The 25,336-nt window shown below is 37.1% G+C and overlaps 1 protein-coding gene across 4 annotated transcripts in view; it reads left to right on the forward strand.

Annotated features, from left to right (window-relative positions):
- LOC149804083 (P-selectin-like) overlaps positions 1-25,336 on the forward strand; it is a 50,517-nt gene that overhangs the window by 5,039 nt on the left and 20,142 nt on the right. For 2 of the 4 annotated variants that reach the window (XM_089954012.1, XM_089954013.1), the window contains exons 3-9: positions 327-503; positions 3,974-4,156; positions 18,537-18,716; positions 19,223-19,402; positions 20,015-20,197; positions 22,340-22,522; positions 24,729-24,899. In XM_089954012.1, the coding sequence (XP_089810138.1) occupies positions 327-503; positions 3,974-4,156; positions 18,537-18,716; positions 19,223-19,402; positions 20,015-20,197; positions 22,340-22,522; positions 24,729-24,899 (1,257 nt within the window). The remainder of the gene's footprint in view (positions 1-326; positions 504-3,973; positions 4,157-18,536; positions 18,717-19,222; positions 19,403-20,014; positions 20,198-22,339; positions 22,523-24,728; positions 24,900-25,336) is intronic. The other 2 variants (XM_089954014.1, XM_089954015.1) reach the window with 2 other exon arrangements.

The raw sequence follows: 25,336 nt of genomic DNA on the forward strand, positions 1-25,336 counted from the left end.
TATATATATATATATATATATATATATATATATATATATATATATATATATATATATATATGCGTGCGTGCGTACGTACGTACGTACGTACATACATACATAAATAGTTTTTGATATACGCTCATTTTCATTTAATTTCAGTTTTTGCAAAGTGAATGCCTTCTTTGCAGCCTTTTAATATATTCTTGAAAATGACAAGAGATTAGTTACTTACTGTGTGTAGTCCGTTAAAGTTTAATAAAACGACAATAAAATATGTTGAAAAAGGTAACTACGCATACAGTTTTTTTTTTCGTTTATTTTTTTTCTTATTTATTTTAATATAGCAAGGCTGTGTCCAAACTCTATTCCAAATGGAATTCTGTCGGAAGCTTGTGAAGCCGCTGTAGATTCCCCACCATGTAACTACACTTGCAAGAACGGCTACGTCAAAACCGTCCAAGCATCACTGACCTGTCTGCCCACTGCACGCTGGAACCGTGACCTCTTCTCCCTTTGTGCAGGTATCCGTTACAAATTTATAAATGGCCGCTAATGTCATTAACAATGTGATTCTCCACGAAAGTCAATTTCACGATAAAGTCCATTTTTTCTTAAAGAATCTGTCAAAATCTGCATTAAAAATTAAAAAATGTGTACCCTGGTCAAAAAAGCAGAAATGTAATTGAATTTTCAAGGGGTAAATATCGTTCTGGTGAGTAATCTTTCTTGAGGAGGACAGTAACAATCGTGAAGTTTTTATTGTCAGAAATACCCAACTACCCGAATGCTGCACCTTTATCACGGAATAGATTTTTCATGGAAAAGTAGTTCGGGTAAGTCCTTTTTCTTAATGATAAACCACACATCCTTAGGAAGATTGCTACAATATGATAACTTCTTAATTTTATTATGATTGCACCGTTTTAAAGAAGTTTGTGCCTTTTCATGAAGTCTGAGCCCATTTCATGAAGACTGCATATTTTCATGAAGATTGTAGATTTTTAATGATGATTGCATATTTTATCATGAAGAATCACTTTTTTATGAAGATTGTGCCTTTTTGATAAAGACTGCACTTATCACGATGACTGTACAAACTTCACGATGACTGCACATACTTAACAATAACTGTACATATTCACGATGACTGCAATGCTTTACGATGAGTGCACATATTTTACAATGATAGCACATATTTTACGATGACTGCACATACTTCACAATGAATGCACATACATAACGATGACTACACATACTTTACGATGACTGCACATAATTTACGATGACTGCACATACTTCACGATGACTGTACATACTTTACGATGACTGCACATACTTTACGATGACTGCTGATACATATATCTGATTTAATTCATATTTATTTATTTTAATTTACTTGTTTGTCAGTTTTAAATTTTGTATTCTATTATATGATATTATAATGTAAATTTATTCACTAGAGATGATACTTTTCAGAAAATACATTGACCTTGACTATAAGTTTATTAACACCAGGTGTTGATCTAAATCCTGACCTTGTTTCAGAAATTGTAACAACCTTCGTAAACAAGTTCTATTTTATTTTAAAATGACTGGTTGTTTCCAAGGTCATGATGGGACTACATGATTTAAGATGTAAACATTTTATTTTTATTTCTTGGAGTAAAATGATTGGTTTTCGTAGGGTCATATTTTTTGGTGTACGTAACATAAACATGATCACGTGAGTCCCCCCCCCCCCTTTGATTTCGCAATTCCGGTTTTTCCATTACTACGCATTTGTTAGTTTTAATAGAGATGCTTTGAGAGAGATTTCTCAGTGTTGGGCTTTTCACACTGATGTCAAGTTATGTTATTGTGGCCAGATTTTGAGTTATAATTTTCTTCAGATCAATTGGATTTCAAAAGGATTAATTCTTTTTTCTCTGGAACTATTTTGAGGAGTACTCACACAGAAATTATGGAAAGACATTGCTTACAAAGTTAATTTGGATTTCCAACACTGGAGTGCCGTTATTTGTATTTCTACAAGGAAATGTAGATAAGTACAGTACTGACCACAGCATATGTCATCGTCATCCATCTCCGATTTTCCATCAGGATTCGAACTTGAAATTATTAGAACATTTGTTACTAGGACTTTTGCAAAATAATTCGTGGATTATTCTTAGATTATTTTTGGATTTGATTCTTGAAACCGTAAAGTTCTTCTCCTTTATTCATTTTTACCGAATTTTTCCAGGAAAATAAATTATTTGTTTAAAATTAAAAAGCTTGTTGTTTTCACTCTTTCTGTGTTACTGTTTATTCGAGCCTAAACACTTAACACTACACATACTTTACGATGACTTCATATACTTCACGATAATTGCACATATTACACGATGACTGCACATTTTTCATGAAGACTCAACCATTTGCATGAATACTGCACATATTTCGTAAAGATTGTATTTCATCAAGATTTCACATTGTTTCCTGAAAATTTGACCTTTCCACAATGATTGCACATTTTTCACGAAAAAATTCAACTTTATGGTGTACGATTTCTTTTAAAAACTGAGCAGCTATATATTCTAAAATGAATATTATTCCAAATTTCAACTAAATTCTAACAAGAAAAAAAAAACGGTTGAAAAAAACGAGATCAAATTTTAAGGCCTAAAATATCTTAATATATTGTATCAACCATTATCCCAATTCTCGTAAATTCAAAGCAAAATCTTCTCAACTTCTTTACTTAATCTTCATCGAAAATTTCGCACTTCTTCAGGAAAGTGATTTCTTCCTGACGATGCAAACGTTTCATTAAAAAAGCAACTGCTTTCCGATAAAAATGTGCAATCCTCACAGATAATGTCGCTTTTATCCGGAAAACAATTACGCGTCCAAGCAATCATTTCACAAAAGTCATTCTCTCTTTTTTTTAAAAATCGATGTATTATGAGAAATGTCATTTTATTATCAAAAAGCGTGCCTGTCCGCATCAACGCAAACTTTGCATGTGGAACTTTTATGTTGTTTTATAAAAATGGTAACAATCTGACTCTTTCACTAGAAAAGTGCAGTTTTCATAACAAATCTAACTTTTTTCACTAGAAAAGTGCCCTTACACATGGGTGCAAATAACTTATGAAAATTAATTGATTTTTCACGAAGGAACTGTTCTATTTAGTGACGTCTTCTTCATGACATATATGCAACTTTCCTGAACAAATTCACATTTTTTCACGAAGAAAAGGTGACTAGTGAGAGGAGACACTTCATGAACAATCACTTATTTTTCACATGTTTGGCAACAATGTTAACGAAAGCTCTTTAGTTTGCCATGAAAAAGGTACACTCTTCGTGAAAAATGTAACTTTCTCACGAGATATTGCCTGTACATGTCAATGAAAATTATTAACTTTTCTTTCTGAGGAATCGCTATGTTAAAGACAAGAAAGAACAGCCATACAAATCTCCCCTACGTCAGCTCTAAATTTACATTATGAAGTAACGTGTAATCATTGTGTGTGACTTTATCTCTCTTGCTAAACAAAGTTTACTAATCTGTATCCTATAAGTTTAGTCGAGTCACGTGGAGTATAGTTGGGATCTAATGACCGGTTTAAGGCCGTACTAGATAATTCGCCAACACGCATGTACATCAAGCACAGTGTTACTATACTAATGCATTTTGTTGGATACGTATTACATGCTTTTGTCACAAAGAAGGTAATATAATACTGTGGTATGATAACATTTATATAATGGTCCAATGAGTTGCATTTGTTTTAGTGTATATGTGTAGAAATTTATATTAGGATTCCAAATTTCGAAAATTCTTGAATAGGTTTTGTGTACGTTCTGGTCATTTCGGCGGGGGTGGGGGGCGGCTGAGGTAGAGAGGGGTGGTCGACGTCAGAAATATTTACTTTTCGAATTCACCGAACATGAGATGTCTTAGATCTATTTCTGATAAATGGGAATTTATTTTGTTTCCTAACAGCTAAAGATGGTAAACAATGTAGTTGGATACTTCCTGATGCAGACCTTGACCTTTCATGTGACAGGCGTCCAGAAAGCACGTGCACGTATCAGTGTCGCACGCCACACTACTCTCTTTACTTTCCACCAAACATCTTATGCCAGGGGACTGATTTGACGTGGTCACACAAGAAGGTGTGTTCATGTAAGTATAGCGCAAACGCAAAGACCATTTCAAAATGCAGTGTAGTTTCATCCCAATCATTTAAGAATTAGGTCAAGAACGGAGTAAGTCTGTTCTAACAAAGATTAAGTGACAAAATACAAGGTTATATTCACGAGCGAGAACAGTTGTTGATAAATCAGAAAATAAATTGTTTTGATTGGCTTATTGTAAGCGACCCACGGTCCACTTTGTAGAAACCTTACACAATGTCCCCTCTTCTTGCAAGAGGCATGTGGGTTGGCCGATTGTACCTTCTTTCAAGGTGTCCACTTAATTTGGTTCTCGTTATCTAGAAGTTGACCACCCTCGATATTATTGCCCGGTTCGAGTAAATATAAATATAAGTGGTGAAACTTATAGGTGGAATAGATAGAGATCTGAGCAGAGATATAGAACAGACCAACACGAGCCCCCGTACATGTAAACAACAATTTAATCAATTACATCAAACAACTGTGAGAATTCATTACATCAGGAATATACTCTGCTTCTAGAAAAAAACTTTCACCGAATTACAAAACACTAATATATTTAAATAAAGTAGCCGATCTGTTTTACTGATAGATTTAGTTCATTATAGAATCGAGTGAACAATCGAAATCAACGCCTTGTACAATTGCATAACCTGCTTCTCCGGTTCACTCCACTTCCACTGTAGCTGTTCCTTCGACTCCCCTCTGTCTTATCTCTTCAGTCCTCAACTCTGTGCGTAGCATGTAGATTCACAGATACCTGGATCTCAGAATAATACAACTCACTATACGTCTCTGCATACGTCTCAGAATACGTCTCAGAGATAATACGTCACAGAATACGTCTCAAAGTTAATACGTCGCAGGATACGTCTCAGAGATAATATGTCACAGGATACATCTCAGAATACGTCTCAGAAATAATATGTCACAGAATGCGTCTCAGAGTTAATACGTCACAGGATACGTCTCAGTGATAATACGTCACAGGATACGTCTCAAAATACGTCTCAGATATAATACGTCGCAGGATACGTCTCAGAGATAATACGTCACAGAATACGTCGCAGAGATAATACGTCACAGAGATAATACGTCGCAGTAGCTATTTTCTCCCTTTAAAAATTATAAATAGAGACAGCCTACATTTTCTGTTGTTTATGATACAGGGGCTTGCACTATCCCCTCTCGTTATCAGATCTTACTCTCGGTGCTAAACAGATGTTAAGGCTATCAGTCGGCTCCACATGTCATGTAATGACCCTAGCTAGTATAATGGCTAATTCATCACGCATTGACACCAAACATTATCACCACACGAGGCATAACGGTTCCGAGCCAGCCTCAATTTACACAAGCGAATGAAAGAGATACATTAGATGGCTTACTACGTTATTTCAGTCAATAGACACTCAACCTTAATCATACGTGAAATCTTCTAAATTCGGTGAATTCACACGGATTCTCGTAACTCATATTAATTAATGTAATGTATGAAATTCTTAGAACCTAATTCTTATGCAAACAAGACGACAATTCAAATAATTCGTCAAACTTATCTAAATATTAATGTACGACTTCCTATGCAAAACTCAACACAGTTATACTTCATAAAGCAAATTGATATACGAAGGTAGCAAATAGATTCGTTCAAATATAAGTAAATAAAGCATTTTATATGGCATCAACAAATCACACGGAATTGTCACAAATACCTTTGAGCTTTCAGCGTCCCTCGCTTCTACCGCCAAATTTGTTCGTCGGTTTTCATCGACAACAGTTCTCTTGGACCACAGTTTTACGAGAGAATTTCTCCCAAATATACTCTCGGGGTATTCTTACACTTGTTTTCTCTTACAGGAAAGCTTAGACTTACTAAAATGTTCGATGTGGCGATATTAAAACCAGGAAATTTAGTGTGGAAAACACGCCCCTTATTTAGCTAACCAATCAGAATTAAATATATTTGCCGCCTTTTTATAACTAGGCGCCAAATCTGGGTTTAATTTGACCTTGTAGTTTGAGTAACAGAGTTCTGCAATCTTTCAATCCTGACATTTAAACTATGGAATCGAAGTTAGCTTTTGTTTCCACCAGTCTTTTGTTGGCTAAATAAATTAATGCTTAATTAAGAATAAAATTTCAGTATGGCGATTTGATACGCGCCTGTCCCCATAAATCTAATTAATTGTTCTCTGATCTCAAACTAATGTGTTCTTCACAGATTCCAGAAATTTGCCCCTTCACACTTATTTATTTCATTCTTTCTTTGATTGGCTTATTTGTTTCATTCATTCTTATACTAATTTATTTATTTAATTCATTCTTTGATTGGTTTATTTATTTCATTCATTCTATTGTCATATCTGTCATACAACTGATTTGAACGTTTTGAAAAAGCAACTTCTTTGATCGCCCCCAATCCATCCAAGCAATCTGTGATGTAACGGGTTTGTTATGCCGCCACTGTGGTAGGTGTGTTATGGTTGGGTTGGGGTGCTCCCAATACTATATTACATTATTATGGAAGTCCCACCCAGGTTCGATTTTGGTTGGAATTTAAATTAGTGAAATATAGAAGTAAAGTTCCAAGCCCCCAGTCAGCAATGCCGACGGTTAAATGATTGAATATACAAAAAAGTGAAATGCAGCGAATAACAATATAATGACAATTCAATAATCAAATGATTAAAATTTCCCAGGTACTCTTCTTCCGCTCGACCCTATGAAGGCCTAATGCATCATTTTCATTTGATTAGTAGTGTGAGATAGCTTTCCACCTGTCTTTGTATTCTACTCATCTGTGTATTCTTTCCTATTTCTCCAATTCCTTCTCCTCTTCCTCCTGACTTTCTCCGAATTCCTTCTCCTCCTCGACTTCTCTATACTCCTCCTTCTTCCCCATTTTCTCCTCCTCGAATCCTTTTTCTCCTCCTCCTCGACTCTCTCCACCGACTAGACTTGTCGACTCCGACTGCTCTGCTGGTCTCCCTTCCGTTTCCCTTCTTAGAGACTCGGGACTAAACTGAACCGGAAGTTCTGTCCCCAAAAAGCTTCCTGTGAAAACACAAAGATGGTACAGTATTTTACTTAGCTCTCTCATCTACACTACGGGGCCCCAAGTGGCCGAGTGGTCCAAAGCGCTCTCCGTTACGGATCACTGCCATCTCACCTCTGCGCCGGTTCGAGTCTCGGATTCAGCCAGTGTGGGTATGTGAGAAAGCTTGCCGTTAGCTTCTCGTGGGTCGATGGTTCTTTCCAGGGTTTTCTCAGGTCTTTCCTCTACCATTAATAATGGCCGCCATGTATCGCCTATCGTGTGCTAAAAAAATGGAGTTAAACCCCACAACAACAACAACGACAACAACAACAACATTTACATTTCACCCAGCCTGTCATCAGATAACGGCTATTAAATTTCTTCAGTCACGCATTCATTCACTTCGAAATACTCATACCTTATTATATGGTAAAAGAACATCGTGATAAAAACACGGTATCAATTACTTCTCATGCATACATCAATAAATTGCGTCACATCAGTACATTTTCCTAATCCCATTATTCTAAACAATATCACAACAATCAGACACATTTCTTTACAAATCATATTTGAATACACAAATATTCAAATATCCATGGTCTGATATATCCATACATCCAGATTAACTAATCTTACACACTTCAACCATTTTCCAAGTTCACAATTCAAGCATGTGTAAATTCTAACATATCACATGAATAAATGCACTCGTTTACTACGAAGTAACCTATTAGCGAATTTCAAAATTATTCTGACCACAAGCTAACAATCTACACAATTCTCTACATAATACTCAAGCCCATTTCTCAAATACGCATGTAAATTAAACACTACAAAGTACAAAACGATCTATTAATTAAGTATACAAACTACACATAATTACAATTACAATACCGTAATATTCTGCAAAAACCGAGCAAATACTTTTACGAAGCTTTGCCATTCCTCAGAATCTCCTCTCTAAGTTTTACCGCCAAATTACGAGTGGCTTCCTCGGGGTAACCATATATAGCTCATCAATCTTCCTAGGCGAGACTAAAGTCTCGCTTCCTAGTAAGAAGTTATAATTCGGATCGAAATTGTTATCACAAGTCCGATTGGGTGTCGCTTTGACCTGATACAATCAAACTTAGCGGACAATGTCCTCTCTCTGTCTGTCCACGTGGGGACGGATTAGGAACACGCCCCGTTGTTCCTCGCAGGTTCCTCTGGTCTCAGGACAAAGCTGTAAGACATAGGTGGGAAGTCGCTCGATCCAACGCCTGTGCCGATCCAAGATGCCGGGTCTTCTTTCCGGTCACGGTAACCTTGCGTAACAGATTAACTCTAGCCTGCGGAATTGTTTAGACATCAAACCATGGCTTGTTAATACCTTAGTTTATATACGACTTACTAACTGGGGCTGAATTAGTGACACATTCTAAAAAATTTAGCTTGGGGACAATGTAATCTCACTTAGAGATTGACCGCTAAGGTGACTAATGGTTAGAGTATCCACCCCGAATGCGGAAGGTCGTGGTCGTGGGTTCGAACCCCAGTCGAGTCGTACCAAAGACTTATGAAAATGGTACCAACAGCTGCTTTGCTAGGCGACCAGCATTAAGACGTTAGTGTTATGACTTGTCGGCCTGGTGTCAGGATAATGTGACTGGGTACATGTCTGTGGCATGACGCCCCAGTGCTAGACATCGCTTTAAACTGCCACACGGCAGACATCGTAACGATATGACTGGAAAACTGTTAAAGCTACGTTAAAAATCTAAAATCACACACACACACACACTTAGAGAGTGTTCCCAATTTATAGATCGCTAAAGAGGTCGTTATCAGTTTTACGAGGCAGATATGTTGCATATTGCGTGATTTGGGGGCAAATTTCTAATTTTAATTGGTAAAGAAAAGATGACCTCGGATCCAAGACTTACCATAGCAGGATAACAACGATTTATTTTTAAAGCTGTGCTTTCACTGTGACATCATAGCGTGACATTCAATCTGGTTTATACCAGAACAGACCTCCTGCTTGATCTCGTCCAAAAATGACCATGTAGTTTAACATCGAGTTTTTAAATGTATTTATTGGCGCATTTATATAATGGTTTTTCAAGAAATATTGACCTTCTAGAACCTTCTAGAACCGAAAAAAGAGACTAATTGTCATTTGAAGATATATGAAACAAAATTCTCAAAAATAACACGCATTGCTGAAATAATTGGTACCGAACGCCTTCATGATCTGTACATGATGTGCTTTTGAGATCATTTGTAAATGTATGTGGGCAATTTTCAACAGAATGTGCAATGTTTTGTACAGTGTCAAGATATGTGATTTTGGTTTTCAGTTCTTGTTTGTACAGCACGCTCTATGTACGTGTGTGTGATTTGGATTTTTAACGTAGCTTTTAACAATTTGTCATTCATATCGCTACGATGTCTGCCGTGTTGCAGTTTATAGTGATGTCTAGCACTGGGGCATCATGCCGCAGACATGTAACAGGATGTCCCACCCAGTCATATTATTCTAACACCAAGCCGACCAGTCCAACACTAAACTCTTAATGCTGAGCACCAAGCGAGTCAGCTGCAAGTAACATTTTTAAAAGTCTGAAATGAATCGTTTAATTTTGTACAAAGTCAGAAGTAAGAAGGAGCGAAATCTGGGTTGTATCGTGGTGATTTAGGGTTTAAACGCCAAGTGTTTGTAAAATCTCCATTACAAACTTGCATGCATGTGCAGAGGCTTTATCCTGGTGCAAGAAGAACATCCCCTTCAGTAGGGCCTGTAAACTTGTTCAAATAGCATCAACTAAAGTATCTCTGATACTGTGACACAGTAGTGTCCATTCAATGTGGCGTTTTCTGGTGCAACGCGATTCAAAATTACCCCATGTATGTGGTGTTCTCTTGTACAACGCGATTCCAATTACGCGTTGTGTATGGTATTATCTGGTAGAACGCGATTAGCCATTTTGTGTAGTGTTCTCTGGTACAACGCGATTAAGAATTGGTCCTTGTGTGTGGTGTTATCTGGTACAATGCGATTCAAAATTATGCCTTGTGTGTTGTATTCTCGGGGACAACGCGATTCAAAATTAGTCCTTGTGTGTTATATTCTCAGGTACAACGCGATTCAGAATTAGTCCTTGTGTGTGGTGCTCTCTGGTACAACGCGATTCAAAATTAGTCCCTGTGTATGTTGTTCTCTGGCACAATGCAATTAGAAATTATTCCTTATGATAAAAAAATACTGTACATAACCATTCCAGCAGTTTTGGACAGACATGCTTATTTAGGTAATGGCAAAATTGTGTCTATACATCTCTTGGTCTCTTACTCTCGGGTTCCGAGCAGTCTATCCACGTTTCATCCATGTAATGATCTCATTTCAGAAACTGTAACGCCTGCTTTTTTTACCCGAATATTACCCATAAACCCACTTGTTTTGCTAATTCCATGATCAGAATTTCCCCAATACTTCCGTACAAAATATCAAAATTATCTGCTACGTATCGAACGTATACGCCTGTCTTCCTTCACATATACGTCCACACAATCGACTATTTCTTTTGAAAGAGACGCCCTTGGTCTATCTTCGCTAGCCAAGGTTCCGATAGGATAATCGTATCTACAGCTTGGCGTATCGAGCATATAGTTCTGTGCTTCAGGTCTGTGAATTTCATTGGATGCGGCGGCAAGACATCGCATCCAATCAAAAACGAATTTGTTAAAATTTGAAGACTGTTCCTACATGGTTGAGACAAGGGGAGCACACAGCTTGAATGGACTGACAAATAAGCAATTTTCCACTGCCGGTCCATGTTCGTACAAATACCTTTCCCTCAAATTCACTTGTAATTGCTTCCATCTGGTACGTGTGTGATTTAGATTTTTAACGTAGCTTTAAGAATTTTCCAGTCATATCGCTACGATCTCTGCAGTGTTGCAGTTTAAAGTGATGACTAGCACTGGAGTATCATGCCGCAGACATGTAGCATGATTTCCCACCCAGTCACATTATCCTGACAACAAGGTCGACAAGTCATAACACTAACCTCTTAATACTGAACGCCTAGCGAGGCAGCTGTTAGTACTATTTTTGTAAGTCTTTGGCAAGACTAGGCCGGGGTTCGAACCCACAACCTCCCGCATCCGGGGCGGATGCTCTAACCATTAAACCACCGGAGTGGTCCCCTCTAGTACGTAGCCATATTTCGATGTTAAACTTGCAAAGCATCCTTTATAGGCCATGTCCCTCCATTTTCGGCCGATGTACAATGCACTACTGTTACACGTTATTGGTTTGTTTGCATTACGTACTAAGGGAGGCAACGCATGAAATCCTATAGATGTCGCTAGCACAAAGGAGGCGCTCATCAATTAATATGTACTTTAGAGAGAGTGACGTATGTAAGGTGAAGTAGTTCGCAATTAAAACATGCACAGTGGAGAGAATGTTGGCATACCTATGTGCTACAGTAATGTAATGTGGATGATATTTCTTTGGATATTGTACTTTTGGAAATTTTACATGATTTAAGCGCACTGCTAACTAAAATGACTGCTCCCTTGTGTTAAAAGATCAGCCTGAATTAGTCTAAAGTACACTATACATAGCAGCTATTAAAATAGGGACAATGAATTTTGCCAGACTAGACAATACCAGCTTCTGAAAGTGCAATGAATGAATTACCAAATATATAAAATGTAAAAAAAGTTATCGGCTCTTTTTTTATACAATTTACCTCTTAAGTTCAGGAAGTGAAAATGACCAAGTAGAGCTAGCACGTTTTGAAAGATGCACATTTGAAGTAAGGCCAAGCTGTATACTCTATAACCCATAGTACACCCATCAATCATACACCAAAATAAAGGGAATTAAAGGTTCTTTGAATTATACCTAAGATATACAAGGTCTTTTTTAAACAGCCAGTTTAACCAGTGGGGAAAGCCGGGGAAATTCTTTTTCTTTAAAATCCTAACCTATGCAAAATACGAAACTGTAGAGCGCCACCAAAGTACTAAAATATCTGTTCGATCTGCCAATGTGTAGACATCACTTTAAACTGCCGGAAATGGGCTAGCGAAGATGTCCTTGGTCTAGCTTTTTTATATTATCTTTAACTGTCTTCTTCCCATTATTGAAATATTTTATCCATCGACTGATTAAAGATTTATCAAGAGCTTTAGGTCTATAAATAGCATCTAAGTCAGCTTTATGTGAAAAAGATCTTCCTTTTTTATAAAATGTTATAATTACTCTGTTTGGAACCAGGCTAAGCTGCCATTTTGCCACCGCTTCTACATATATGACGTTGAGAAGATAATGTCGCTAAGCCTGTGATGACAAGAACTTAAAATTTTGCCACGTCCTAAATTGCAACATTTTCAATTATATGCGGGCAAATATATATAAAATTGAGTTGCTTTTTCTGGAAGATACTACATTTATCCTATAAGCTTTCTATCAGCCCTTGTACAACAGTTAGGTTTGAACATAGTTATGTTTTAAAAATTTAATTTAAATTTATCTGATTTGCATAACATATTCTTACTAGTATTTATCTTTCATTTTATTGTCATCAAAATTGGTTGTACTAATTTCCATTTAGAACAATGCAAACTAACAATCTAAACATGTAGTATTTGTTGTTGTTTCCTTTTTTAAATACACTTTGGTTTTGTTCTGCTCTGCAAAAAATAGTTTCCCAGACATGTTCAAAGACCATGCAGAAACCGTAATCCATGAATTCTAATTTAAAATGCATACTATTCAAGTGCGATTAATGTCGGCCATCTTGCTTCAATCGTTGCAGAACCGACGATACCCTCAGAGACAGTGTGATCAAATTATTTAGTAAATTGAAATCACAAAAATGATAAAATAATCGCCCAAGGTATAATAGATTTTCGCCTAAGTTGACAAGGAGCAATCAACTCTTATGTTTCTTTCCTTATTGGTACTAAACGTTTTAAATATAGTCTACCATGCTCGAAAGCATCTTGCTAAACCGTCTTGTAAAATACGAAACGACCTATTTGTGGGCAACAATAAAGTAGGGTACACAATACAAATCTTCCATGCAGATTCTCGAAACTTGGTGGGAAAGAATAATGGAGAATATTCTTGTTATTTTCATAGACAATACAACAAACTATATACATTTGTAAAATACTATTCACATTTTCTGAAGCAAGCTGGCCAAAACATCAAAGAAAATTTTGTACTCTATTACATTACCTTTCCAACCCGCCATTACAGTTGAGTTTGTGCGGGGCAAAGGTGTATTTATGTTTTAAAATCTTTAATACCCTATTTTAGTCTGAATTTACATAGGATTATTGGTAGGTTTGCATTTGTTACAATAATCATGCACACACAAACATATACAGAGATCTATGAGTGCTTGCATTACTGTCAAATTGTACACATTTAATTCGTATTTGTTTTGTTTTGTTTCTTTTATTAAAATATTCCATATTATGTCGAGCGATATCAACGGTTCTTCATCTTAGTCAATGAGGTGTTAACAACATGGTAAACTATTTAAACTTACTTAAATGAATGAAGAGACTTACAGTTCCAGACAGACCAGTTCTTTAGTTTTGTGGGATTTCGCAATTTTTCAGCACTTGATAGTCTATACACCTACATTAGCCGAGTCGAGACTCGAACCCACGCTAAAAAATGTGAAAATTTAGGGATCTGTTAAGGCGAGCGCCTTAGACCACTCTGTTAACCAGCACACACACCCCCCACCCCCCACACGTCACTCATAACATATGTTTTGTTTTTTTTTACAGTTAGGCAAAAGCAGGGAGTTAAATATCGTGAGACAGATGTAAAAGTATTGAAGTTTTGGTCCTTTGAGGGTCTTCTTTACCTGGCAAAAGTAAACACGTCTTGTGAGCACATTATTTGTTAATCTGCAATAATGAAGTCGTATTGTAAAGAAAATATTCGGCAATGTCTTTCCTTCATGTAGTTTTCGTATTTATTGCTTTCTCACAAATATTTTGTTTTGCATTGTACCTAATTTGCAATTTAGCCTAAATTACCAACAACTGTAAATGCAGAGGAAAGGAGCATTTTAACAGTGGTTAATAGTTGTTTATAATGGTTTAATAGTGGCTATTTATTATTTATAATGGTTTAATAGTGGTTATTAGTTGTTTATAATGGTTTAATAGTGGCTATTTATTGTCTATAATGGTTTAACAGTGGTTAATAGGTGTTTATAATGGTTTAATAGTGGTTATTAGTTGTTTATAATGGTTTAATAGTGTTTATTAGTTGTTTATTAGTTGTTTATAATGGTTTAATAGTGGTTATTAGTTGTTTATAATGGTTTAATAGTGGTTATTAGTTGTCTATAATGGTTTAATAGTGGTTATTAGTTGTCTATAATGGTTTAATAGGGGTTATTAGTTGTTTTGTGCAGAAGAATGACCAGATAATGCCTTTATACATGTGGAAAATAATACAATCCATGTGAAAGCTAAGTGTTGGAAAGTCAAATGAAAAACGAAACCCACATGAACTGTCCATCACATCAGCTTACTAGACAGCCAGGTAATTAATGGAATGTGTATATGTATTGCTGGGTAAGTTTGTAATCTTTGCTATATTCCAACAACAGGATATTACAAAATGGCATTAAAATATGTAAAGAGACTGGAATAATTTGAAGTAAGCTCTTTCTTCCCAATTTCGCCATTATCATTGGATTGGAATGTTCCGGGTTTTACGAAGGTGGTTCGCACACTATTTATCAACCGCCATCTCGAACAAATTACTTACTCGGAACAATTGCTGATGGAAACGAACAGCGCCCTGCGGCAATTATTCCCATTGGTGGTGAGCGCGAAATAAATTATTATCACAGTCTACCATGTCCTAAATTCGTTGGCAACTAAGCTGCAATCACATTTGGACCATCCCTTCAGTTTAACGTCGCCTCAGAGGGTGAAATTATTACAGTGCTTTCACGGCCAGTGCTAACGCAGGCGATGACGCTGCCTTGAAGGTTGTTTCACAACGGCTATAGTATCATGTCAGTTAAGGGTCTCAACGTAAACGCACAATCGTCGGAATTTTCAACCACTCTATCTTTGACTTTCGCAACTATAACTCGCGCTACACTTAGTAAAAGAAAAAAGAAAAGGAAAGCTGATGGGGAGCGAACAGACATAGGCAAGGAACAGGAATCATTGGTATTTGTGGCTATGGTGAACACCCACATTAACTGTTTGTAGATATCAGTTTACAGGACAGCCAAGTAACGCATTGGGCATGATGAAGACCATGCTATTTCCAGATCGAACGATATCAAGCAAACTGACTCCTTCTATGTGATCACCACCGTCTTACTAACATACCACGCGGATAGGCTAGAACTATGTGTTGACAAGCTAGCTAGCTACCCACCTTAAAGATCTACTTAAACGTTCATATCATGCTATTTATAGAGCAATTATAATGTTGCTATAACCAAACCTCCAAGGTTTAAGAAATTAAAACAGGCTGAACAACGGCAAAAAGTACAAGCGCGCAATAAACACGGTTGATGCTGTTGACGCTACATTGACAGCCGTGTGCCAATGTGGCAGAAACTGGAATATTGTTAGCACTTATTGCTCCCCCTACTGTGATTGTGCTTGAAGGCACAGCTTTAAGCTGTGGCATAATTTCATGAAAGCTAAAATCACAATGAAACCCACATCTGAGCTGAAACAGATCTCAACACCATCGCATACCATATAGAAAGAGTTCAAACTTGTCATCGATGAAGTCAACAAAAACAAAGCTATGAAAAATTAAATACGTGCATCGTCACACAAGGCATATATATCGGTTGTAATCGAGCAGGATGCAAACACACTCCACCCCACCCATTCAACGACCGCATAGTTCGCGAGGAGATCATGAAGAATCTATCTGGAAATTCATAATAAGATGTGTTATTTGTAGGAACGACAAAACGACACCACCGTCCGAATGGCATTTTCTGAATCAATGCCTATTCACAGAGTACCTCCAACATACTATGTGGTTTTTTCATTAACGGGTGCGTGTTATTAAAGTTGCTTTTTCCGCCTGCGATTTTAGTAAATTCAAAACAATGAAAGATAGCCACCTCACTCTTCGTTTTTCTCATCCGACACGGTCTCCAGATTTGCAGTAGAATGTGAACTACCAATGTCACTATCAATATTTGTTGAACCCGCTTAGATGCGTTAATTCCAATACCAGCTACAAACAAAGCTGACACAGTCAAAGTCGCCAAAGGTACAAAGGAGTCAACAAAAATGCATTCGTTGCACAGTTTGACCATAATGCTACAAAATTTCTTTGATAAATGAAAAAATAACTATACGCAGAGCGGAGTCAGCAAAGGTTTTACAGCGTAACCAGGACCAAACAAACTGCTATTCATTTATAAAGATGAATTTACAACCAGGCACTAAAAATAGTGGCAAAGCTGCAAGTTTATGACACTAAACCCATGCATTTCCTGTCCAAAGCAATGATACTTTTTGTGATGCATTATTCAACAGCATCATCTCCGAAAAAAAGTTTGCAAAAATCTTAAATCAGAATGAAATTATTGTCATGCGGTTCTATAGACATTTCTCTGTGGCGAGCTTTTAATATAGTCTTTTCCATACCATACGCGTTTAGCAAATTGAACAAAATACATCGAGATCATGTGACGCCACGAGGTAAAGGTGACACTATACCTCACTCGTGAAAATTCGACTTGGTGTTCAATTGACGACCTTTCTGTTGTTGTTTTTTAATTACCAACATGGACCCCACTCTTGCAAAGTAAAAACATGAAACAAAGGCAAAACAAAGAACAAAAGCCAAAACAAGACAAAAAATCCAAAAACAACAACACCCAAAACAGCAATAACTGACAAACAAACGCCCCTCTCCGCAAATAATATTCAACACGAAAGTTTTCTACTGCTATACATTGAATAATTATACATACAACACTAATATTAAATATATTTCTCAATCTTTTTTTTGAAATTACAGATTCGATCGGTTTAAACGCCATGCCTTTTCTGTGATATAAATGAATCGACTGCACTCAAATGAAGATCCCCCCCCCCCCCAGTCTAAATTTAAATTTCTAAACAGCAGTCATTCTGAGAGTTAACACAGCATGGATATATTTAACAGACTGGTTTACATTATAGTCCATGTACTTATGTACGTGCTTTTATCAATGAACTGTGAACTTTTCGGGACACCAACTATCCTATAAAACATCTGGGGAGACCACGGTCAGTACAGTTAGTTATTGACATAACATTTGGACATTGATCCTTGAACTCTTTGGTCATTTATCATATTAATACATCATCATGTGAAATATTGTAAGGTAACCTAGTTCTATGTGCATTAAATTTATCGTGTCATAAATATAGCTTTGACAGTTGACAGCGAAATGCGAAAGAGCTAGATCTTTATTAAAAAATCCGAAAGAGAGCAGACATTATATTGAGATCTCACTGAGCATGTAGACAATGCACTATAGACCCGCCAGTGTGTCGTCGTTCTATAGAGGTCTCACTGTGTGAGCATGTAGACAAGGCACTATAGACCCGCCAGTGTGTCGTACGAGATGACTAACTGAAAAAAACATGAGAAGGGTGGTGTGATCATGTTCCAGCTGAGACGGTTTGTTACTGTTTAGGAATTTTTGCAAATTTTTAATATATCTTTCTTTTGTTCATTTTTTTATTGAACACCTAAACTTTCTCGGCACTGTATAGCCATAACTTTCTCGGCACTGTATAGCCATAAGTGTGTTGATATGCCGTTAACCATTTTATGTCTAGTACCTCTACAGATAGCTTAGGTAACGATGCTGATTGAGTTGTCTTTATTGTCACTATTCTCTACGTGAATAAACTGGACGTGGTCTTCCTAGTGGAATCAAAGGGTCTGCTGAATTGGGGGTGGGGTATGTACTGCTTACCTTTCGGAGACCTGATATTGCGTATGGCTATATCCGATTAATTATCCATCAGTCTATCTTAATTTCTTTGTTCGAGGCTGCCCTTTATTCTCTTATGTTTATCTCTCGACAGAGTGGTAAGCTTCTTCCTCTTAAAAATAGAACTGACGAAATATTTTCAACAATTACTGCATCGCAAAACACGTTAACAAGAATTTTCGTTTTACAAAAACGAAAGTTTAAAAAGGTTTATTTTCAGCTGTATTTGTAAATAATCGACTGACAGACAAATGTTGGTATGTAGCCATTGAATTTATTAACGTTTTATTTATTTATTTGCCATATTTTATATTATACGTTTTCATTTATTTTAGCTGTAAGTTGTCCACGATTTTTCCCAGGAGGAAAGATATTAGTTCTCTGTGATCTGTATGAAGGATCGACGTGTCGTGTGCAGTGTGATGATGGATACATAGTGACGAATAATTCTTTGCAAGTAACGTGCCTCCCATCAGGACAATGGAGTCCTAATCCAACCAATATATGTCAAAAGAGTAAGCAAAATCATTACTGAACCTGATCAGGAACCCAAATTAAAACATTTCTGTTTATATTAATAAAAATAATAATAAGAAAACCCCTAGCATAACAGCTACATGGCTATTTAGTACTAGAAATGCAAAAGAAAATTAATATTCATGAGAAGAGAGATCGAGAGCAATTGCATTACAAAATAGTCTCGATTTTCTGTCTTCGTGTTCTCTATGTATGTATGTATGTATGCAGCCCCCTGTATGACCTCAACAGTACCCGGTCCAGGGAGGTATGACTTTAAAAATCAATCAATGTTAAATGCATGTGTTATTACAGGCATATGTTTGTATGTATGTGTACATGGGGACCTGTCTGTCTGACTGTATGTATGTATGTATGTATGTAGGTATGTGCGTGCGTACGTACGTACGTATGTATGTATGCATACCTATATCAAATGGTGTATACAGAAGAAAAGTGAATTTAACAAATCACTTACAATTCAGTTAATTTGTCACTTTTTTAGAGGTCCGATGCCCACCGATTTACAATGATGGTTCCATAGATTACAGCTGTGACAGGTATAGTGGATCTATGTGTATATACAAATGTCACCAAGGTTTCACAAAGTACGGGGATCAGGTGTTAGTCACGTGTCTTGATAATGGCCAGTGGGACACTGACGTAACTGGAATTTGTGTAAAAGGTATTTTGCTTTTTACAGAAGCATTAATAAACATCATGTAACTCTCTCTCTCTCTCTCTCATACAGGAAACTCATAAACATAATGCATATAGAAAACTTGTTTTCATTTACAATTAACAATAGTACGTTTCAATGAGATAGAATCTGACAATCTTTGAATGTGCAACAATATTTGTCTTTCAATTGCTCTGTTCTAGGTTTCTGAAGGTAAGTGTTCGAGAAATATGTGTTGTTGATTTTGTGGCCTGATACAATCGGAAAAATTCCTGACCTTGTTAGATAAGTCGAAGCAACAGTCAGCTGGGTACATGTATTTCCTGCACAGTTTCGATAAAACTATGATATTCCACAAATGTAAAATATTCGCAAGACAAACATCTAACGTTGCGGATTTTGAGCGAAATATTTTGAGATTTTTGTCATTAAAAGTTCAATCGACTCCATGAGCGATGGGATAAAAAGCAATGACGATGATATCGCGAGGCGAAAACTTCAGCAAATTTGCCTAGCATAGTCATCCACAGTTTTCGTACAGCTGGAAACCTATTTTGTATTCAATGACCGTATGATATTAGTGCAGCAGACAAATGATTGCTATATCTTAAATTTCAGATGCTCTTTGTCCGGCATTTGTCTCAAACGGATGGATATCGTCAAGCTGTAGCAGGCGTGTAAGCGAAACCTGCAATATACATTGCAATCTAGGATACACTTTGACTTTACCAGGGATGACGACAACATGTTTGTCCTCTGGGAGATGGGATGTCGATCTGTCAAACGTATGCGTGATTGAAAGTAAGTAGCTTTACGAAGCGGCCTGGATGGACCGATATAATTAACTTTGTCCGTCCGTATGAGCGTATGCATTTGTCTCCATCCTCTCTACTTCGGTCATTCGATACACATAAAAATACCAAAAGTCATGCTGAGCCATCTTGATCCGAATGTGTCCGGCACACCTGAACTCGAAGTAGCTGTTTCCTATTTTATAGGGTTTATCAACAGTACTGACACCAACGAGTTCTAATTTTGTTAAAATTTCAAATATCGCCACGAAAGGTAGCAGGTTTCTTTGTTTTCGGGTAAGTTGTTATTTACTAGAGATAATCTAGAGTGTATACATTGTGCAAGATGACAGTCAAGATGACAAGGAGGCTTTGGCCTAAATAGCTGTGATGACCAATGTATCAGGCGTAGACAGACTGTTTGAAGTTATTATTTTAAAAAGTAAACACATGGGATGATGTAAATTTGTCTCAGGTTTACCCACCTTCTCCCAGCTTCTATCATGTAACTAGATAATTTGTTTTTACATGGTCATCTAATTATGCTATAACATTTTTCATCGAACTTACCTCGTACACTTATCTCCATCATGATCTGAATAAAAATCCTGAATACAAATAAAAGAAAATGTTTTCGGGGATTATCGCTTGAATTATTATATACATGTTCAAATATTAACATTATTCCCCACCAGCTTTGTTGGAAAACATATTTTTTTCAGGTCCATATGTCATCATTTATATTGATAATGTGTCTGCAAATGTAACATTTAACTGTTTTTGCTTTGGATTGTGACCTAATTGACCTCCACCTGTATAACGGAACTATAAATTTCATCATAGTTTTTCACCATGCGCATTAAATGTTTTTGCTGTAGAGATCTCTGTTGAATTAGTCATTTGAAGCGCCTTTTTGAAGTTGTATTTTAAATGAATGATCTTTACGCCGCTATATGCGTTAATGATATTTATCACACCATTTTCAAGCAAGGCAGTCAAAAGGAAAATGAAATTATTAATCTTGGTTTTATAAAATAATCAAACTTAACAAAATCATGTAGAATGGAGGGTATCTGGTCATATTGGTTTACCTATAATTACTTACCTGCTTTTTGTTAGCTTGCTTCTTTTCTTCGCGTTGAATCCCGAGTAATGAAAAGGTAAAAAATAGAGAAGGAGAGAGAAATCTTTTTCATTGCAATATCGTAAAAGATGCAATCAAAATCAAATTTGCATTATTCCTTCCATCCGTTCCTTAGACCGCTCCGGTGGCCTAGTGGTTAGAGCGTCCGCCATGGATGCGGAAGGTGGTGGGTTCGATCCCCGGCCGAGTCATACAAAATACTTACAAAAATGGTACTAACAGCTACCTCACTAGTGTTAGGACTGGTCGGCCTGGTGTCAGGATAATGTGACTGAGTGCGACATCATGCTACATGTCTGCGGTATGATGCTCCAGTGCTAGGCATCAATATAAACTGCCACACTGCAGCCATCGTAGCGATATGACTGAAAAATTGTTATAGCTACGTTAAAAATCCAAATCACACACACACCATCCGTTCCTTAAAACTCATATTTCAATTGCTTCTCTAAATAGAAAACTGTTGGATTAGAAATTGTTAGGGTGCTTACTTTGTTAGTGGCTTTGATTTGATTATTTAGGAGATGTTCGACTTCGGTAATATTGCCCGGATCGAGTAGATAATAACAAAAATTATAAACTTAATGAATTGAGATTTAGAATAGAACGACACAAACCTCTATTTATAAAGATCGCTCCGGTGGCCTAGTGGTTAGAGCGTCCTGACCTTGTTAGATAAGTCGAAGCAACAGTCAGCTGGGTACATGTATTTCCTGCACAGTTTCGATAAAACTATGATATTCCACAAATGTAAAATATTCGCAAGACAAACATCTAACGTTGCGGATTTTGAGCGAAATATTTTGAGATTTTTGTCATTAAAAGTTCAATCGACTCCATGAGCGATGGGATAAAAAGCAATGACGATGATATCGCGAGGCGAAAACTTCAGCAAATTTGCCTAGCATAGTCATCCACAGTTTTCGTACAGCTGGAAACCTATTTTGTATTCAATGACCGTATGATATTAGTGCAGCAGACAAATGATTGTTATATCTTAAATTTCAGATGCTCTTTGTCCGGCATTTGTCTCAAACGGATGGATATCGTCAAGCTGTAGCAGGCGTGTAAGCGAAACCTGCAATATACATTGCAATCTAGGATACACTTTGACTTTACCAGGGATGACGACAACATGTTTGTCCTCTGGGAGATGGGATGTCGATCTGTCAAACGTATGCGTGATTGAAAGTAAGTAGCTTTACGAAGCGGCCTGAATGGACCGATATAATTAACTTTGTCCGTCCGTATGAGCGTATGCATGTGTCTCCATCCTCTCTACTTCGGTCATTCGATACACATAAAAATACCAAAAGTCATGCTAAGCCATCTTGATCCGAAGGTGTACAGCACACCTGAACTTGAAGTAGCTATTTCCTATTTTTTAGGGTTTATCAACAGTACTGACACCAACGAGTTCTAATTTTGTTAAAATTTCAAATATAGCCACGAAAGGTAGCAGGTTTCTTTGTTTTCAGGTAGGTTGTTATTTACTAGAGATAATCTAGAGTGTATACATTGTGCAAGATGACAGTCAAGATGACAAGGAGGCTTTGGCCTAAATAGCTGTGATGACCAATGTATCAGGCGTAGACAGACTGTTTGAAGTTATTATTTTAAAAAGTAAACACATGGGATGATGTAAATTTGTCTCAGGTTTACCCACCTTCTCCCAGCTTCTATCATGTAACTAGATAATTTGTTTTTACATGGTCATCTAATTATGCTATAACATTTTTCATCGAACTTACCTCGTACACTTATCTCCATCATGATCTGAATAAAAATCCTGAATACAAATAAAAGAAAATGTTTTCGGGGATTATCGCTTGAATTACTATATACATGTTCAAATATTAACATTATTCCCCACCAGCTTTGTTGGAAAACATATTTTTTTCAGGTCCATATGTCATCATTTATATTGATAATGTGTCTGCAAATGTAACATTTAACTGTTTTTGCTTTGGATTGTGACCTAATTGACCTCCACCTGTATAATGGAACTATAAATTTCATCATAGTTTTTCACCATGCGCATTAAATGTTTTTGCTGTAGAGATCTCTTTTGAATTAGTCATTTGAAGCGCCGTTTTGAAGTTGTATTTTCAATGAATGATCTTTACGCCGCTATATGCGTTAATGATATTTATCACACTATTTTCAAGCAAGGCAGTCAAAAGGAAAATGAAATTATTAATCTTGGTCTTATAAATAATCAAACTTAACAAAATTATGTAGAATGGAGGGTATCTGGTCATATTGGTTTACCTATAATTATTTACCTGCTTTTTGTTAGCTTGCTTCTTTTCTTCGCGTTGAATCCCGAGTAATGAAAAGGTAAAAAATAGAGAAGGAGAGAGAAATTTTTTTCATTGCATTATGGTAAAAAACGCAATCAAAATCAAATTTGCATTATTCCTTCCATCCGTTCCTTAGACCGCTCTGGTGGCCTAGCTGTTAGAGCGTCCGCGTCGGATGCGGGAAAACGTGGGTTCGATCCCCGGCCGAGTCATACCAAAGACTTACAAAAATGGTACTAAACGATGCCTCGCTTGGTGCTCAGCATCGAGAGACTAGTGTTAGGACTGGTCAGCCTGGTGTCAGGATACTGTGACTAGGTGGGACATCATGCTACATGTCTGCGGTATGATGCTTCAGTGCTAGGCATCAATATAAACTGCCACACTGCAGACATCGTAGCGATATGACTGAAAAATTGTTATAGTTACCTTAAAAATCCAAATCACACACACACACACACACACACACACACACACACGCACTCACCATCCGTTCCTTAAAACTCATATTTCAATTGCTTCTCTAAATTGAAAACTGTCGGATTAGAAATTGTTAGGGTGCTTACTTTGTTAGTGGCCTTTGATTTGATTATTTAGGAGATGTTCGACTTCGGTGTTATTGTCCGGATCGAGTAGATAATAACAAAAGCTATAAACTTAATGCCAGAGTTCTGAGTAGAGATTTAGAATAGAACGACACAAACCCCTATTTATAAAGACCGCTCCGGTGGCCTAGTGGTTAGAGCGTCCTGACCTTGTTAGATAAGTCGAAGCAACAGTCAGCTGGGTACATGTATTTCCTGCACAGTTTCGATAAAACTATGATATTCCACAAATGTAAAATATTCGCAAGACAAACATCTAACGTTGCGGATTTTGAGCGAAAGTTTTTGGGAGTTTTGTCATTAAAAGTTCAATCGACTCCATGGGCGATGGGATAAAAAGCAATGACGAAGATATCACGAGGCGAAAACTTAGCAAATTTGCCTAGCATAGTCATCCACAGTTTACGTACAGCTGGAAAAGTATTTTGTATTCAATGACCGTATGATATTAGTGCAGCAGATAAATGATTGTTATATCTTAAATTTCAGATGCTCTTTGCCCAGCATTTGTCTCAAACGGATGGATATCGTCAAGCTGTAGCGAAACCTGCAATATACATTGCAATCTAGGATACACTTTGACTTTACCAGGGATGACGACAACATGTTTGTCCTCTGGGAGATGGGATGTCGATCTGTCAAATGTCTGCGTGTTTGAAAGTAAGTAGCTTTACGAAGCGGCCTGAATGGACCGGTATAATTGACTTTGTCCGTCCGTATGAGCGTATGCATGTGTCTCCATCCTCTCTACTTCGGTCATTCGATACACATAAAAATGCCAAAAGTCATGCTGAGCAATCTTGAGCCGAATGTGTACAGCACACCTGAACTCGAAGTATCAAGAGGTTAGCGTTATGACTGGTCGGCCTGGTGTCAGTCAGGATAATGTGACTGGGTGGGACATCATGCTACATGTCTGCGGCATGATGCCCCAGTGCTAGGCATCAATTAAACTGCCACACTGCAGACATCGTAGCGATATGACTGAATATTTTTTATAGCCACGTTAAAAATCAAAATCGCACACACACACACCCACACACACACACACACACACACACACTCTCTCCCACTCACTCACCATCCGTTGCTTCTCT

The sequence above is a fragment of the Sinohyriopsis cumingii genome, chromosome 3, assembly GCF_028554795.1.
Source record: "Sinohyriopsis cumingii isolate HCF-2022 chromosome 3, ASM2855479v2, whole genome shotgun sequence".
NCBI lineage: Eukaryota > Metazoa > Mollusca > Bivalvia > Unionida > Unionidae > Sinohyriopsis > Sinohyriopsis cumingii.